Consider the following 16,581-nt stretch of genomic DNA (forward strand, 5'->3'; position numbering starts at 1 on the left):
ATAGGCCATGTATATCTTAAAAAATATTAATAGTACATGCATATACCCTTGCATCTTGTTTTCATGGATCCAGACAGTTGAGGATCTCAGAATAACCAAGGGAAATTATTTCCCATGACAATAAGATTGATATTGACCATTCACATATATTATTCACTTGGGTTAGTTTAAAAATGATTCAGATTTTTTTACTCTGTAAAAACTGAGCACCACTTGCAGCAATCCTTTCCAATTTCACTACTTTCCTCCATCCCATTCTTGTTTCTCTTTTATTTCTTCTTGTCTGCAAAGTTTATAACCAACTATTTTTCCTTCACTTAGAATTACTCACTTTTAGTTTGGTATGCACCACCACTCCGATACAATTGTTGTCTCTGTATTAAAGGCACATTCCCAGCACCATAACTACTACAGTGCTCTGTAGTGATTATGATTCTATGAGTACTCTGGTGCCCACTCATTGCAAGTAGTCAATCCATTGTAGAATGTGTGTCTTCTTACATTGGCCTGCTAGGTGCTGCTCCCCATCTCCATTGAAGCTCCTACATTGCAGTGCAAGGCTAGCTCATTGGCTGAGAATGTCGGCTGATTGCTGTAGTGGAGGAAGGCAACAACACCTGGTGCACGCCAATCAAGATGTCAAGCTATTCTAAAATATTTTGACTTCTTACAAAATGTGGCACCAGTGCACTCCTGGTGCACTCCATATCCACTACAGCACACTGTAATAAGTAAAACATGTTTTTTGCTATATGATTCTTCACTGTAAAACAATAAATATTGCTAAAAAGAAAGTACATGTGTTTTAGCTTTAAATCTTTTTAAGTTTTAACAATTGTATAAGACAAAAACTTCTCATTAGGAAAATTGATTTCTGTCATATAGTAGATCCTGCATTGTAGTTTTATTCCCAACACTTCATCATTATCATTTATATGGCACCAAAAATACTTTAAAACGTATCAATGTAAAGCAGTAAGTAGATAAAAAACAAATTATGTGATCAAAAATTGAAAAGGTCCTGTTTAGCTATCCTCGCAATTCTGAAGCAGAACATGCACAAACTAGAACTGCCAATCTGCTAACATTTGTAATCGTTTGTCTCATTTACGGTTATATCCCCACATAAAAATGGCAACGCATTGCAGAATATGTTGGCGCTAAATAGATGTTGGAGCTACAATAATAATAATTATGTACATAATCAAGTGCACTAATAAGCTGTTGTCTGCATTAATTGCACTTGATCTGCTGGATTTATTTTTCATTTATTAGAGAATTTGTTCCTCAGCCTGAAACACCAATACGATATGAAAAGACTGATGGTTCTGATTGCAATTACAGCACACAGCCAGGTCATTATAGACCATATGCCAGGAGAAGCTTTGCCATTCTGTAATAGATTTATTAATTAATTTTTTTTTCCCATAGTAATTGTTTCCTGTGTCTAAATCAGTCAGCCAGAGAAATTTGCTCACTAACATTTTGCAGGCCTGTGAAAATAAGCAGTAATATGTGGTAAATTCTCCAAGAACATAATGGAGGTTCTGCTGAATTATAACTTTAATATAAATGTATAAATTAAACTGCATCAAATACATACTGCTTGGGAAGCTTTGACTATATAACCCTCTATAACACCACTCATAAGGTGGAGGAGAATGAATATGGCAGTGTCCTATGCAGATATTTAACTCAATCCATCCATGGGACTTTGGCTGGGACAGGGACTGACAGTAGACTTGGGCGCAGCAAACATTTTTGTTTTTTCTTCTGAATACATTCAGACGGAAAAAAATGTGTTTTGTCTGAACCGAATTGCGTTTATTTATTCATTTTATTTTTAAGTGAAATTTGGCCATTTGGCCATTATTTTTAGAATTTAGTTTGGACTAATGAAATTCCTATCAGTGCCACGGGTCAGAGTTGCATCTTGCAGCTGTTTAGTTGATAATTTCTTAAAAAGGAACCGTTGTGGGATTGCCATATTTAAGAGTACCAATTTAGGGAGCTGTTTAGTAGACACCTACTTATTTGGTATCATTATTGCAATCTCACAAGGATTAGTGAGCTATCTACTAAGAAGCTGAGTGGCCAAAATTATGAAAAACCCTTCCTATTCATAATGTTTGTCTTTCAGACAACTGTACTAACACTAAGTAAAATATATTTAGTATTAGTGAATAAGGGAGTTGAATTCTCGCTAGAGCACCTACTTGCCATGCTGTGAGTAGAGGCATGTCTACTAAACAGTGAACACCCAGTACCCAGTCGTTAAACCAATAAAGAGGGACCTGGTGCAGGTCTCCCACAACCCAATGGTGGCGCATTTAAAAATAAATAAATGTGGGGCATAGTGTCATAGTGTCCTATGCCCCCACCTGTGCCTTATAAGTGGGAGCTATTAAACTAAATGGGGGGTCCTAGTGTCACCCTCCAACCCACATCAATGGCCCTTTTAGTTTATTTGCCCACTATGTACGACTATTTCCTCCCCAGTAATGAGGGCGAGGGGTACCTGTGCCAGGTCCTCCTTTATTGGGTTAGCGATCCAGCAGCCAGGCCACCATCAGGGGGTAACAACCATGACGACCGCCCGGTCCCATGTGTAGCAGCAGAGCTGCCATCGGTGAAGCTGCACCGGGATATGCACGCTAATACGGCCCACCAGGTGGCCCAAGCATTTAGGGCCACCCGATGGGCCCTATATCTTCAGGGGCCGGGTCAGCGCTGCGGCCGTGTAATAGCACGACCGGGCCCTTTAAAAAAACGCAAGTTCTGCTGGGAGGTAGTGATGGTCGGTCACTTCCTCCCAGCTCACTCCGTGCGGGAGGAGAGCCAGCCAGGCAGTGAAGCGGGAGAGCCAGCCGACTCCCATCAACCCAAGCCACCCTCCTGCAACAAAAAGGTAAGAAACAGGAGGGTGGATGAAAAAATGAGATGCATATGTATGTCAATATGTCTGTATGTATGTCTGTATGTATGTATGTTTCACTATGTGTGCATCTTTGTTTGTGTGTATCTGTGTCCTTTTGAGTCAGTGCGTGTATTTGTGTGTCTGTGTGTGTATTCCTGTGTCTGTGTGTGTATCTTTGTGTTTGTATCTGTGTCCTTTTGTATTAGTGCGTGCATTTGTGTCTGTGTGTGTATTCCTGTGGGCAAGATTTGGAGGTGGGACCTGAGGGTGGGATTTGGAGGTCCAGACCGTGAGCTGTGTTAGGGATCCCAGAATTTCTCATTGCGGCCCTGTGGGCAGGAATAACTGCTGCTGTAGGACACACCTCTGCTTCTTTTTCTAAATATTAGGAGAGGGCTGCCAGACGGTAGTTCCTTCTTTGTAATAAACTAAAGCAAACGAATGACAGAAGGAATTGCATGGACAACGTTTTGTACAATAAGCAATTCGATCTTCATTCCATTTGTTGTAATTTGTATCCATTCATTGGTCTTTCAGACGAATGGACAAAGTTTGGATGAAATCATGTTCATCCGAAAACAAATGCCCAAGTCTAGTTGACAGTGATGTCTTAGGTAGCCACAATTTATTTATTTTTTAATCCATGTAATAGCTGGAATATCATGCACCCTAGGCATGTTTTTTATGTTTTATTAAAACAGCCAAGATGTTTCACTCTACCCAGCTGTAACTTGCCTTGTATGTAATTTTTTTATGAACTATAATAATATAGCACAGATGAAACATATTTATTTCTCTCTCAAGTTACAGTGAAAATTGAAAATTAAAAGTTGCAGTAAATATTGAAAATTACACCTTGACAATTCTAGTATATAAAAGTTTACTGGTTGGTGAACTAATGGTCTAAATGACAAAGCTATTTTGCCAGGTTTGCTCTTATAATTTATGTAGCCGTAATGTCTGCATGCAAGAAAAAGCAGTTATGAAAAAATAAATAATATGTTGAGTTTTAATGTGAGAAAATTGGATTAAACATTTCATTGGAAGTGACTGCCCAGGTTTAAAATAATAAAATGTTCTTTTCCATAACCGTGTACCACAGTAAACTCTTATAACCCATCTTTTTAAAACATGTGAAAAATGAGTTGTAGAACTAAAAGAAACAGCCATTTAAAAAAAATGCATTGGTGTTTTGCTATTCGTAATAACTAAAGTCTAGATCCGGGGTAGGCAACCTTTTACTACTACTGTGCCAAAATAAGATCGTGAAGTCCCTGGTGTGCAGGTCCTATTTTTTTTTTAAATTGAGGTGAGTATGTTGCCGTATTGTGCTTGTGTTATTTATGGATGCTGCAGTTGCTTTGCAACTTTGATACCTATGAACATGGGCTGTGTATGGGGGCTGCTTTTGCAATTGTGTGTCTGGATGATATGTCACATTGTGTATTTAGTAGTGTGTGTATGTGTGGGACTGCATTTGGTAAAGCATGTGAGAGGCTGCTTTTGGGGTTGTGTGCGTGTATGTGGCTTGTTAGTGGTGTTGTGTTTGTAGGGAATGTGTGTGTGTTTGTGTGTAGGGTGTTTGTATTATTTGTATGTGGAGCTTCTTCTGCAGCTCTGTGTATACCTAGCAATGTAGGTGGCTTTTCTGGGGACAATGGGGCTGGGCTGGCCAGGTGCAGGTCAAGGGCACAAGCTGCAATAGCTGCTGTGGGCTGCTCTACTCCAGTGTGGATTTCTGAAATCATTTCCTGCAATTACCGCTCGGGTTGCACTAGCAGATAGCTGAAGTCCCACTGAAACTCCTGATAGGCCAAATCCTGTTTGACCTTGCCAGCCCTGAGTGACGATTCATCCTAATTTCACAACTCCAACTCACCATATGACTGAATCATGAAACAAATTAAAAGAACAATTAATGATCCATATTATTTGTTTCGTCATCCGGAATTCTATCCGTGGTGCCCCCAAAAAATGGTTAGGGGACAGCTACTAAATGTTGATGTTATTCAAAGATCAAATGATTAAGAGAGAGAAAAAATGAGGAGCAGTATAAAAAAAACAAAAAAACATAACTATTAAATATGTAATAGGTAAATATATGAATGAAGATTTTTTTACTGCTCCTCCTTTTTTCCTCTATGGCTCACTTCATCTGTGAATCAAATAGTACAAAATGATTTTGCAGTACTCTATTAGGTGCAATTTTTGTGCCATTTTAGTTCATCCAAATCGTTTATGTTGAAACGATTGCATGGACAATATTCACCTGAACCAAAACATTACATGGACAAAATATCTGCCCGCTGTGCTCAAGTCTTTTGCATATATTATACTTAAAGCTCTAGATGGTATAAAACATTTTGTGAAGTAACTCATATTTTTCTATGTCCCCATTTGTTTTTTCTTTCTGTGTTTTAGAAGCATCTACTCCTGAAGTATCTCCTGGACTATTTAAGTAGCCCTTAAATACGTTTTATTTGTAGAATATAGTGCTTTTTGGTATGCTTTCGCACTCTGAATAGAAATGCATTATGCCACGCATTCAAGAAACTTTCAAATCTGTGAAACACATTATGGGTCCAGTGCACATCCCCTTTATCATGATGGTGGAAGATTTATCACATGTGCTATAAGACAGCAGTGGGCCGTATGGGAAAGCTCTACTTCCTTCTGCATGTACTGGTATCAAAGAACTTGTATCAAATTGCATTTAATGCAAAGTAGAGAAAAGTAAGTTAAGCATGTGACCATTAGGTAAAAAAAACAACATGTTTTACATGTACATTAAAGCCAAAGAAAAGATTGGGGGCAAATTAAGTAGCACTCAAATGCAACCTTTTTCTAGATCAACATTAACTTTAGAATGAGTTCTAAGGAACTCAACTTGAACAAAAGTTAAGGATTTGATTTTAAACCAACTGAGTTTCTGGAAAAAAATCCATAGAATTGAGAAACACATGGGAGCCATCAGTGCAATATAGGCACAGCAAGGTCTCTAATCAGTTGTATTTTACTTGGTCCAATAGTTAGTAAATCATTCCAGTGGAGTAAATCGTGTCAATACAATGCACTTTACATTATTATTCATTGAAGATGCTAGATATGTGAATAGCTATAAACTGAATTTGTATGTTTAATATAGATCAGAAATAATCCTACCATTTGTCTTTACACGACATGACCGTAACATTGACAGGTTGAAATAAAAAATAAATAGTCTTACCATTTGTGTTTCCAATAAATGACCGTAACAATGACAGGTTCAAATCTAACAGAAAAGTCACCTATCCAATACAAAGAGAGCCTACACCCATCCATTCTTTCTTTTGGCTCCAAAGACACAAGCCTGACTCACAATAGAAGTATTTTCCTCACTGACTTACTGTGGGATCTTTGCCAGCCATCTTGCACTCTTCAACTTTGTTAGCAGATGCCGGCCAGAAAACCTGATTACAAATAAAAACATGCAGATATTTAAAAGAATTAGCAACGATTTGGACAACATAGTGAACATTTGCAATGTGTTATCATGGATTTTTAGGATAGATTTTGCAACATTTTGTATACAGATGTAAAACAAATATGTTAAAAATCTCTCCTGCGCCATATGCATACTAACTGTACATTTTGTTAACAAATAAAGGGAAGAGTGCCTAAATCTGGCATTTAAAAATATTTATTTTAAACACTTTTCATGTAATTACTGGAACCTATTTAGCAATAAGGTAACATCTCAAGACATGTTAAAATGCTTTAGAAATATAATCAAGAGTTATCACATTATGTCTCTACTAAATTTGCAAGAATGCTAGTGCCATTTATTACATTGACATATCAATTATCAATGGTAGCCATATTTTTGTTTAATCTATAAATTAAACATTGAGTCTACAAAACAAATTTCAGTATCAACAAAATGTCAACACTAGTAACACTATGATATATGCAAACCTCCTAAGTGTCTCTATTTAGGAGGGATAGTACCTGTTTTGGGTTCAAATCCCCTTATCCCTCTTCATATATACAAGTAATATATGTGAAGTAGAGTAATCAATAATATTATACAACACACATGACATAAAGTGTGATTAAAACCAATATGTTAAAAAGTGATATAAAACCCAAACATAATTGGATACTACCTGCTACACGGGATGAAAAGTACAAAATAGAAAATCTAAAACTCGTGCAAAAATCTAATGAAGAACCTTGCTGACATTGAGTTAAATAATAAGCAGATTTACTGTCTGCAGGATGTTGGTTGCAGTTTTTCTAACCGGAACAAAAGTCTCCTAGTCTGTAAGTATCAGTTATAGAAGCAAAGATATATCATACTAGTACATGTTGCAAGTGCCAGCTTTCTTCTTTCTAACATTTATTTTTGCCCTAAGGTACCAGTATGGAACCATATCAATGTTGTTACAATGCAGTTGTTATGGTGCCAGGAGGTCTCTGGTGCTTTCTTACCTCAAAAGGGCTACATTTTGAAAGACTTTATCCCAGAGAGTGTAATCCTGGGATCCTGGATGTTTCCAATGACATCCAGCGTCTTATCTTCGTATAGAGGAAGAAGGACTGGACTGTTCCTAAAATGATTGTTTGTTGCAATATGTACGTGTTCGATATCCTTCATTTTCTTGTTTTGACGTAATTTGAATAATTTTGTTATTTTATTTTGTTATGTTATGTACATTTTGTAATGTTCCTAATATTGGACCTGTTATTAATCATCAATATAAAGTACTCTCTATGTTTTACCTTTCAAAATTACAATAAAATGTTTGTTTAACCCCTTAAGGACACATGATGTGTGTGACATGTCATGATTCCCTTTAATTCCAGAAGTTTGGTCCTTAAGGGGTTAAAAAACAAAATACGTATGCTGCTTTTTGTGAGAGTTTTGTAAATCATGGAGATACCATCCCAGACATTCTCATTATGGTAATACATGCAAATAGGTTTTGAGTAGAGATATGAATAACTTAGTTACTTCTTTAAAGATATCACCCTGTGTTAATTTTAGAAGGTAAAATGAGAAGTAGAGAGATTTATTGAGGAGGGCTTTGGTGATAAAAAAAATTGCCCATTCCATAACATAAAGGTCTTGACTTTTAGCCTACAGCTGTAAAACTCATTGATATTTCTGCAAACTGGCAGTAAAAACTAACAGACAGCTGCACTCATTAAATTGGTGTTTAAATGTAAATATCATACAAATGTATTAGTGATACCTTGAAAGCTAGACAAGCGTTTTTAACAACTTACACTAAGAGGATCATGACTTATGTTGTTAATATTGAGTGATAGAATGTGATCTTTGCTGCCCACGTAGATTCTATCCTGATCTTCATCCATTAACAAAATCCTGTAGTCCAATGGACTTTGAGAAATGCTGTAGAATTCAGATGTTTTTGTTTCCTGAAGTTCTGCAAGGAAAATGAAAAATATATCATTCTGCTTTGCTTTTGCTATAAATACAAAACACTGGCAGTAAAATGAAGAGTCATCCACTAATCTCAATCCCAAGATACCTTTAAGAAAACACTTTCCATACAAATTAAAATGAATGTAGAGCTAACATTGCTGAGCAAATCTGTATATTGTAACTTTCACATTTTCATCTCTCCTTGAAGGAAAATATGCATTTTAATAAAAGATTAGTCAATAACAAACATTTTCCAGACTAATTTTTTTCTGATTGTTTTTAATTAGGAAAGAGATTACTTGCAAAAATTATTAACTTATATATATATGATTCTCATGCAAATCAATATTATTGAGTAATCACATAATACATGCCATTATGTAATTGTTGCAAAACATGCGGATACGTGAGATAATAGCTGTGTGTATCCAGCAGCATAATATATTAATGTAATGCACTACTTCAAGTTAGTAGCACAATATAAACCTTAATTTAATATTGTTGGTTATGCTTTTGAAATTCTTTAATATTTTTAGATAAACTTTGTAAACTTTACTTATTCAAAATATTTAAAAAATATCATATATAAGTAATATGACAACATATAAAAAAAAATAATATTACATTAGTTTTCAAAATAGTACTTAGTTTTAAAAGTTTATCTAGAAATATTAAATCATTTTAAAAAGTGTATCCAAAAAAAAAAAAAGTAAAATCTAGTATGAAACAATGGTTTTAGAAGAAATGACCCTACAAAGATAACAGTGTCACCAAATTAAAGTCAGAAAATAAATGGGATATAGTAAGGCTATAAACAGAAAGAATAACAACATTACCGATTTCCTAACTAAGAGGGCTTATGATGACCCTACTCATATTCTTCATTCCTATTAATACACATTAATAATATATATTAATATATCATATGTGATTTATAATATATTCTATTGTTCTACCAACTTAAAGGGAGGCTTTACAGATTTTGAATGTAAGGAAATCAACAGCTCTTGCAGTTTGTTTCATTGTTTGCTGTAGTGTTTTGTGTACTCTTATTAAATAACAATACAGCATTGTATTCTATATTAGAAGGACCAGCTCCTGGCAGACCCTCTAAGAAGAAAGTCTACCGATTGCTTTTCTTTCTTTCTGCTTACAACCATATTTCTAGGTTATTAGCAATCTGACTTTGGGGCTATTTAAGTCGTCCTCCGTGTATCTAAGTAATTTTATTTAGAGTACAGTTTATGCAACACATGCATATATTGCTGTTAAGGGAAAAATACATTACTAAAATCATGTACATTAACAGAAAAACAACAACAACATTTGCTCATTCTTTCTGGAAAGATGATTTAAAGTTCCCATTAGCAGTATGAAGCACAGCTGTCTAAAGTTGCACTTCTAGTAGCGATCATTGCACAGCTTTCACTGTGTATGAAGCAGGATGCCAAGATAATGATGCTATGATTCAGTACAATGTGAGCCAGCAGGACCACTGGGCTTCTCTGCTAACACTAGGCACATGTGGATGAGGACCCCACCCACAGGCAAAGATTAAAAGGTTTCTCCAACCCTTTTTTTCACTGAAAAAAATATGGTAAAAAAAACTTTTGAAATAAGTTTTACTTAACTTAATCCGGTGTCAGACTAAGCTCCCCACCCTGGTTGAAAACTCCCTCCAACTCCCAAAATTACTTGAGCCACGTCAAGGTTCAATCAGAAGCCATGAGACTGGACCATTTATCCGTCTCAAAGTGCATGCACGCGCTCTAAGCCAGCGAAGGAAGGGAAGAAGGAGGGAAGGTGGAGGGAGGGCAGAGACAAACAAAAGTTATCGGATGGGATAGAATCATGAAAGGACTGTAGACAAGGAGGGAGGGAAGACACAAGCTTCCTGTTGCAGGCTCAGTGGGGACTATATTGCTGTTTTACTCAGAGCTGGTTTGTTGCTCTATTAAATGTGAGTGCTATACCATAATATTTTTGTTGTGTGTCCTGCACCTAGTACTAGATAATCTACTCTATCACTGGTTATTCTCAGTTTTATTGCATATACGGTACCTCCAAGTATCTGAAGTCTGGACGGTTATCAGCATATTTGGCACAACCTGTTTTTGCGTTTTACATATGAATCCCTGCATTCACACACCTACTAACACTCCATGCTGCAAACAAAATGTGTGTCCAAAAATAAAATTCTTTCTGCGTTTTGTTTTCAGTGTAAAGTGACTTTAAAGTCTTGGGAACTCTCCTTTCTCAATTTAGACTGCCTCATTTCACTAACATTTAACCCCTCTCTATGCCCAAATTACATTTTGCCACATTTGCCTGCCTATGAACCCTCTATATTACCAAATTAGAGTTGCACATTTGCCTTCAAATTAACCATATACTTTCTAGATGTAGAAAGCACATTACCTTGCCAACTAACAAGGATAATAGATATCATACTCCTTTGCTATCAAAGCTGGCACGTCCTATAGGCTGGGTCACTCAGTGTGGCCGGGTGACGCGGACCACGGTAAAGGAGTTCTGTTTCCTGTACCCGGCCGCATTGAAAGGAAGTGCTCTCTCAGTGAGCACTGCCTGTCAGTCCGGTCGGGTACAGGAAACAGAACTCCTGTACCACGGTCTGCGCCGCCCGGCCACACTACAAAGAGGTAGGAGGCACACCAGGGAAGGGAGGGGAGACGGCACTATGGGACACAGAGGGGGTGGGGGAGAGACAGCACTAAGGGACACTGGGGGGAGTGACAGCACTAAGGGACACTGGGGGGAGACAGCACTAAGGGACAGGGACACTGGGGGGAGACAGCACTAAGGGACACTGGGGGGAGACAGCACTAAGGGACACTGGGGGGAGACAGCACTAAGGAACACTGGGGGGGAGAGACAGCTCTAAGGGAAATATGGGGTGGGGAGACCACTAAGGGAAAGATTTGGGGGGGGGGGGGAAGACCACTAAGGGAAGGTTTTTTTGGGGGGGAGACCACTAAGGGAGAGATGGGGGGGAGACCAATAAGGGAAATTAAAAAAATATATTAACAAAATAAATATAATAAAAATAAAGAAATGCTCCCCTCTCAGCCCCTATCCTACCCCACAAACCCTCTCTTTCACACTACACACATACACAATGCATCCTTACACATACACAGAGACACACAATATATGCCTACACACATGCACAGAAATATACAATGCATCTCTACTCACATACAGACACACCAAAACATACAATGCCTCCTACACTCAAACAGAAACACACAATGCTTCCCTTACACACAAAGAAACACACAATGTATCCATTACACACACACATAATGCATCCCTTACACATACACAATGCATACCTCACAAACACACAAACACACACACACACACACACAATGCATCCCTTACACACACACTGCTTCTCTTAATTCATCTCTTACACACACTCAATGCACCCATTAAAGACACACACTGCATTACATTACCTACACAGAAACACACCTTGCATCCCTTACACATACCAACACAGATTCACACAATGCATCCCTTACACACACACTAGTCCCCTAAAACAAACTGGTATCCCTATACACTACATTTCATAAGAACACACACACATTACATCCTCTACAATAACACATAACACAATCCCTGACACACATACATTCCACTCCCTGTGAGCGAACTCATGGGTGGGCCTTGTAGGCATACTCATGGGCAGGCACTGGGGGATCTGTGTAAGGGGCCCCAAAAAATGGAGCTGCTTCCTGTTAGTTGATTGTTGTGAGCACAATTTTAACACCAGACCAGTGGAGCCAGATGGTAGCCTGAGCCCATCATCATCCTCTTGTCCTCATCTGGTGGTAAGTAGGCAATCCAGTATATTATTAGTGGCACTAATCTCTAATTTACCTCACATTAAATGGACAATATAGCTTAATGTAGAGGTTCTGGTGTCTAAAGCCTGGGGAGGAGGGGGGGGGGGTTTGTTTGCCTAGGCAGGGCATAAAAAATTATTGCACCAGCCCTGCTTGCTATGCAAGCACTGCAGAAGGGCTCCTAAAATGCTGATGCCTGCCAGGCTGATTTTTCTCTACTGTTGCACCTCACCTCTCTGTCAATCATTACATTGGCTTCCCGTACCCTATAGAAGTTAATTCAAAATACTAACACTTACCTATGTAGCTCCAAACAACTCTAGGCCCCTGTTACATTTCGTCCCTTATTTGTAGGTATGGCCCTTTTTAGTCGCTTCACTGTTGCACTGACCTTCTCCTGCCTGATGCTTGTACCCTTACTGCTAACTCACACTTTTAGGACTTCTCACTGGTGACTCCTTTCCTTTGGAACAGCGTGACTAATCCAATTAGACTCTCCCCATGTCTTATCAATAATTTAATGAGTTCCTCAAAATCCATCTCTTAAAGGACCACTATAGGCACCCAGACCACTTCAGCTTAATGAAGTGGTCTGGGTGCCAGGTCCAGCTAGGATTAACCATTTCTTCTATAAACATAGCAGTTTCAGAGAAACTGCTATGTTTATAATAGGGTTAATCCAGCCTCTAGTGGCTGTCTCAATGACAGCCACTAGAGGCGCTTCCGCGCTTCTCACTGTGATTTTCACAGTGAGAAGACGCCAGCATCCATAGGAAAGCATTGAGAACGCTTTCCTATGGACTGGCTGAATGCGCGCGCGGCTCGTGCCAAGCATGCGCATTCAGCCGATGACGACGAGAAGGAGGAGGAGAGGAAGAGGAGAGTCCCCCGCCTGGCACTGGAAAAAGAGGTAAATTTAACCCCTTCCACCCCCTAGAGCCTGGCGGGAGGGGGACCCTGAGGGTGGGGGAACCTAGAGACCCTATAGAGTATTTTTTTCCTGGCACTATAGTGGTCCTTTAACCCCTTAAGGACCAAACATCTGAAATAAAAGGGAATCATGACATGTCACACATGTCATGTGTCCTTAAGGGGTTAAGAATAACTTAAGGCCTCCCAGAGTAACTTTTATTTCATAAACCTGTCTCTTGCTCTCTCTTACAGGGTTGCACTCCACTCTCACTTTCCATTTCTGCTACTTTTCCTGTTGCTTGGTTGCTAACATTCCCAATCTTCCCTTCAAATGTTGTTTTTATATCCCACCTCATCTAGATTGTAAGTTATATCTAGCAGGGTCCTCATCAGTTGATTGTTCCTGTAATGTTTTGTAATTATCTCGTTATATTTTTTAATTTTGTAATGATCTCATTTATTGTGATATTTTCCTCATTATTATATTGTAAAGCATCGCAGAATAGGTTGCACTATATAGATGATAATATTAATATTTTTGCCCATATTGCCAGGCAGACCTCTCCCAGCCCTAAACAGGTTCAACTGCTGGATCAGTATGACACTTGCCAGTTACATAGCCACACACAAAATGTAGCTCACCGACACAGTCCATACAGTTCACAGAGACATAAAATGCAGTTCACAGACAATTGCAATGCAGTTCACAGAGGCATACTATGCAGTTTAGACACACTCCATGTACTGCATATAGTTATGATTATTTATATAGCATCACATATTCCATACTGCTGTAAAATAGTAAATTGGACATACATTTAATTCTAACAAAACACATATGGCATACAGGAACAGTAATTGAAGAGGACCCACATAGCACACACTTAAAGACAACATCATGCATTTCATGTAATTCACATACATCTCATGTAATTCACAGATAAACCACATTTGACATTTTGCAGACAAATTCAATTATTTTGATAAATGAAATGACCAAGGTAGCAAAAAGCTTGCATGAGTCGCCAAATATATCTATTTTTTAATTTTTTTTACGTTGAAGACAACAAATCAAGACTTTTACTTAACCCCTGTCACAATGCTGTCAGCTATGCAACTTCATTTTGCTTTGGTCATTTGAAACTTTTGTGCAAATTTGATATGACATTTGTAAGGAGCAGAATTAGGTAAATTAAATCAGAAAGAAGTGTGTGACCGAGCTGTCTGTCCATGCTGAAAAAGTATACTGAGCAGCTTCTCTGGTTGACGTCAGTGAAGTATGTTTCCGTTCCGAAGAGTAACATAGCCTCTTTGGTAACTATAAATAAAATCCTCTCAAATGTAAACCCATGCACAGGTGACGTTGTTGCAGTGAGATTTCTTTGGAACAATTTACAGTTGTAACTCACTCAGTTACATTGCATGGTCTTAGCTTTTCAGAACGAACATATATTATCTGCAAGTAAAGGTATACAAATACTGCAATGACATACATCGTGCTCTGATCCAGTTCTAATATTTGCATATGTTTCAACCAGTGAAGCCAAGTTTGCATTACAAGCTTACTTATCTAGCAATGCCATCACGTTGAGTAACCAACATTACTCACTGCGAAGTAACTAAATCATAGTATTCCATACCATTCTGCCTCTCGCACAAGCAAGCTCACAAGGTCTATGACATTTTTTAGTTTACGGGATATTAACCAATAAAGTTTTCCATTTTCCAGCTTGCTATTTTTTCACTTTGTGTTTTACATTTGGTGCTTTCATTTGAATTCATGTGGAAGATAAAATGTGCCGTGTGTGAGTGTATATTAAAACATATGGTGGCTGCATTGGAGTAGTGAAGTTGCAGAGCATGTGAGGGATGTTTGGTTAGAAAGAGGAATGCCTGCAGGGCTCAATAACTACATAAGATATACATGTGCTGAAAGTACTGGTGACAAGAGTTAACCCATGCGCTCAGCACACTACTGTTGGTGCTGCTGGTTTATGAAAAGTTTTTGCCACTTAAGAAATTAAGGGAGGTACTAGGCAGGAGGCACTACTGAGAAGAGAGAAGACACTACCATTCATTTACTTAGGTTTACAATGTATACAAAGTGAAAGGAGTTAAATTACACATTCCTTGCTCCCCTCCCGAGACAGAGGTAGCCAGGGAAGAGAGCATGCATTAAAGGGACAGGCCAATCCCTAAAGAGGGTGACTGACCTCCTGCCCTCTCTGTTACACTATGTAGGGAGCACTGCTGAAGTCCTCCGTCCATGGTTCTAATGCCCAGTCCCTAACTGCATTTTGAAATTTGCCAGCAGATTTTAAAATGCAGGAGAGGCTCCAAGGACCAATATTTGCTGGGGGGACATTACTCCAAAATGCAGGACTATCCTGGGAAATTCAGAAATGTTGTGCATTTTACATTCACAGTAAGGCATATGACCATACTTGCAAATGCCATCATATATAGAGCATCTATATCAGTGGTCTATTTAGGATTTGTGCTGCCCTAGGCAGGACGGTGCTCGGGCTTCCCCCCTAGTTTAAATTTCCCCCACTCCTTCCTGTCAAGGCCACACTTTGACGGACAGATGCTCACTCACTGACAGACGCACACACTCACTGATAGATGTACACTCTCACTAACAGATGCACGCTCTCACTGACAGATGCACGCTCTCACTGACAGATGCACGCTCTCACTGACAGATGCACGCTCTCACTGACAGACGCACACACTCACTGACATACACACACACTCACCGAAATACAAACACACTCACTGACAGATGCACAAACTCACTGACAGATGCACACTCTCACTGACAGACGCACACACTGACAGACGCCCTCACTCACTGACCAACACACACACACATTCACTTAGACACACACACTTACAGACACATTCACCCTCTCACACACACACACACATTCACTTACACACACACACACATTCATTTAGACACACACACACACACACACACACACACACTTAGAGACACATTCACTCACAGACACACACACACATTCACTCACAGACACACACACACATTCACTCATAGACACACACACATTTCCAACACTTACAAATTATTATTGTTTTAATTTTATTTTAAATCCACCCAGCCTCCCTGGGAGAGCTGGAGTGTATTACTTACCTGTCCAGTGGGGCTGCTGCAGGCAGGCAGTGGGCGGACAGGCTGAGTAGGCGGCGAGGGAGCTTTAATTTCTCTGTTCAGCTACCTCGCACACCGCTTTGTGATGCCGTGAGCCGGTCTGACGTCATATTCTGGCTCCCGGCTTCATTAAGCGGCGCGCGAGGGAGCTGAGCAGGAAGAGCTCAGGTGAGCATGCTCCCTCGCTGCCCACCTCGGGGGGTGGGGGGCTCAAAAGTGGCCAGCCGGCCCGCTCTTGAGCCCCCCAGGACACGAGGCAAACAAGGGATCTGCCTGG

General features: G+C 39.1%; 1 protein-coding gene across 1 annotated transcript in view; it reads right to left on the minus strand.

Annotated features, from left to right (window-relative positions):
• The window catches only part of SEMA3C (semaphorin 3C), a 171,490-nt gene that overhangs the window by 66,060 nt on the left and 88,849 nt on the right, over positions 1-16,581 (minus strand). The window contains exons 3-4 of the mRNA XM_063448177.1: positions 8,186-8,346; positions 6,304-6,366 (exon numbers count right to left, since the gene is read on the minus strand). Of these exons, the coding sequence (XP_063304247.1) occupies positions 6,304-6,366; positions 8,186-8,346 (224 nt within the window). The remainder of the gene's footprint in view (positions 1-6,303; positions 6,367-8,185; positions 8,347-16,581) is intronic.

The sequence above is a fragment of the Pelobates fuscus genome, chromosome 3 (genome assembly GCF_036172605.1).
Source record: "Pelobates fuscus isolate aPelFus1 chromosome 3, aPelFus1.pri, whole genome shotgun sequence".
NCBI classification, from domain to species: domain Eukaryota; kingdom Metazoa; phylum Chordata; class Amphibia; order Anura; family Pelobatidae; genus Pelobates; species Pelobates fuscus.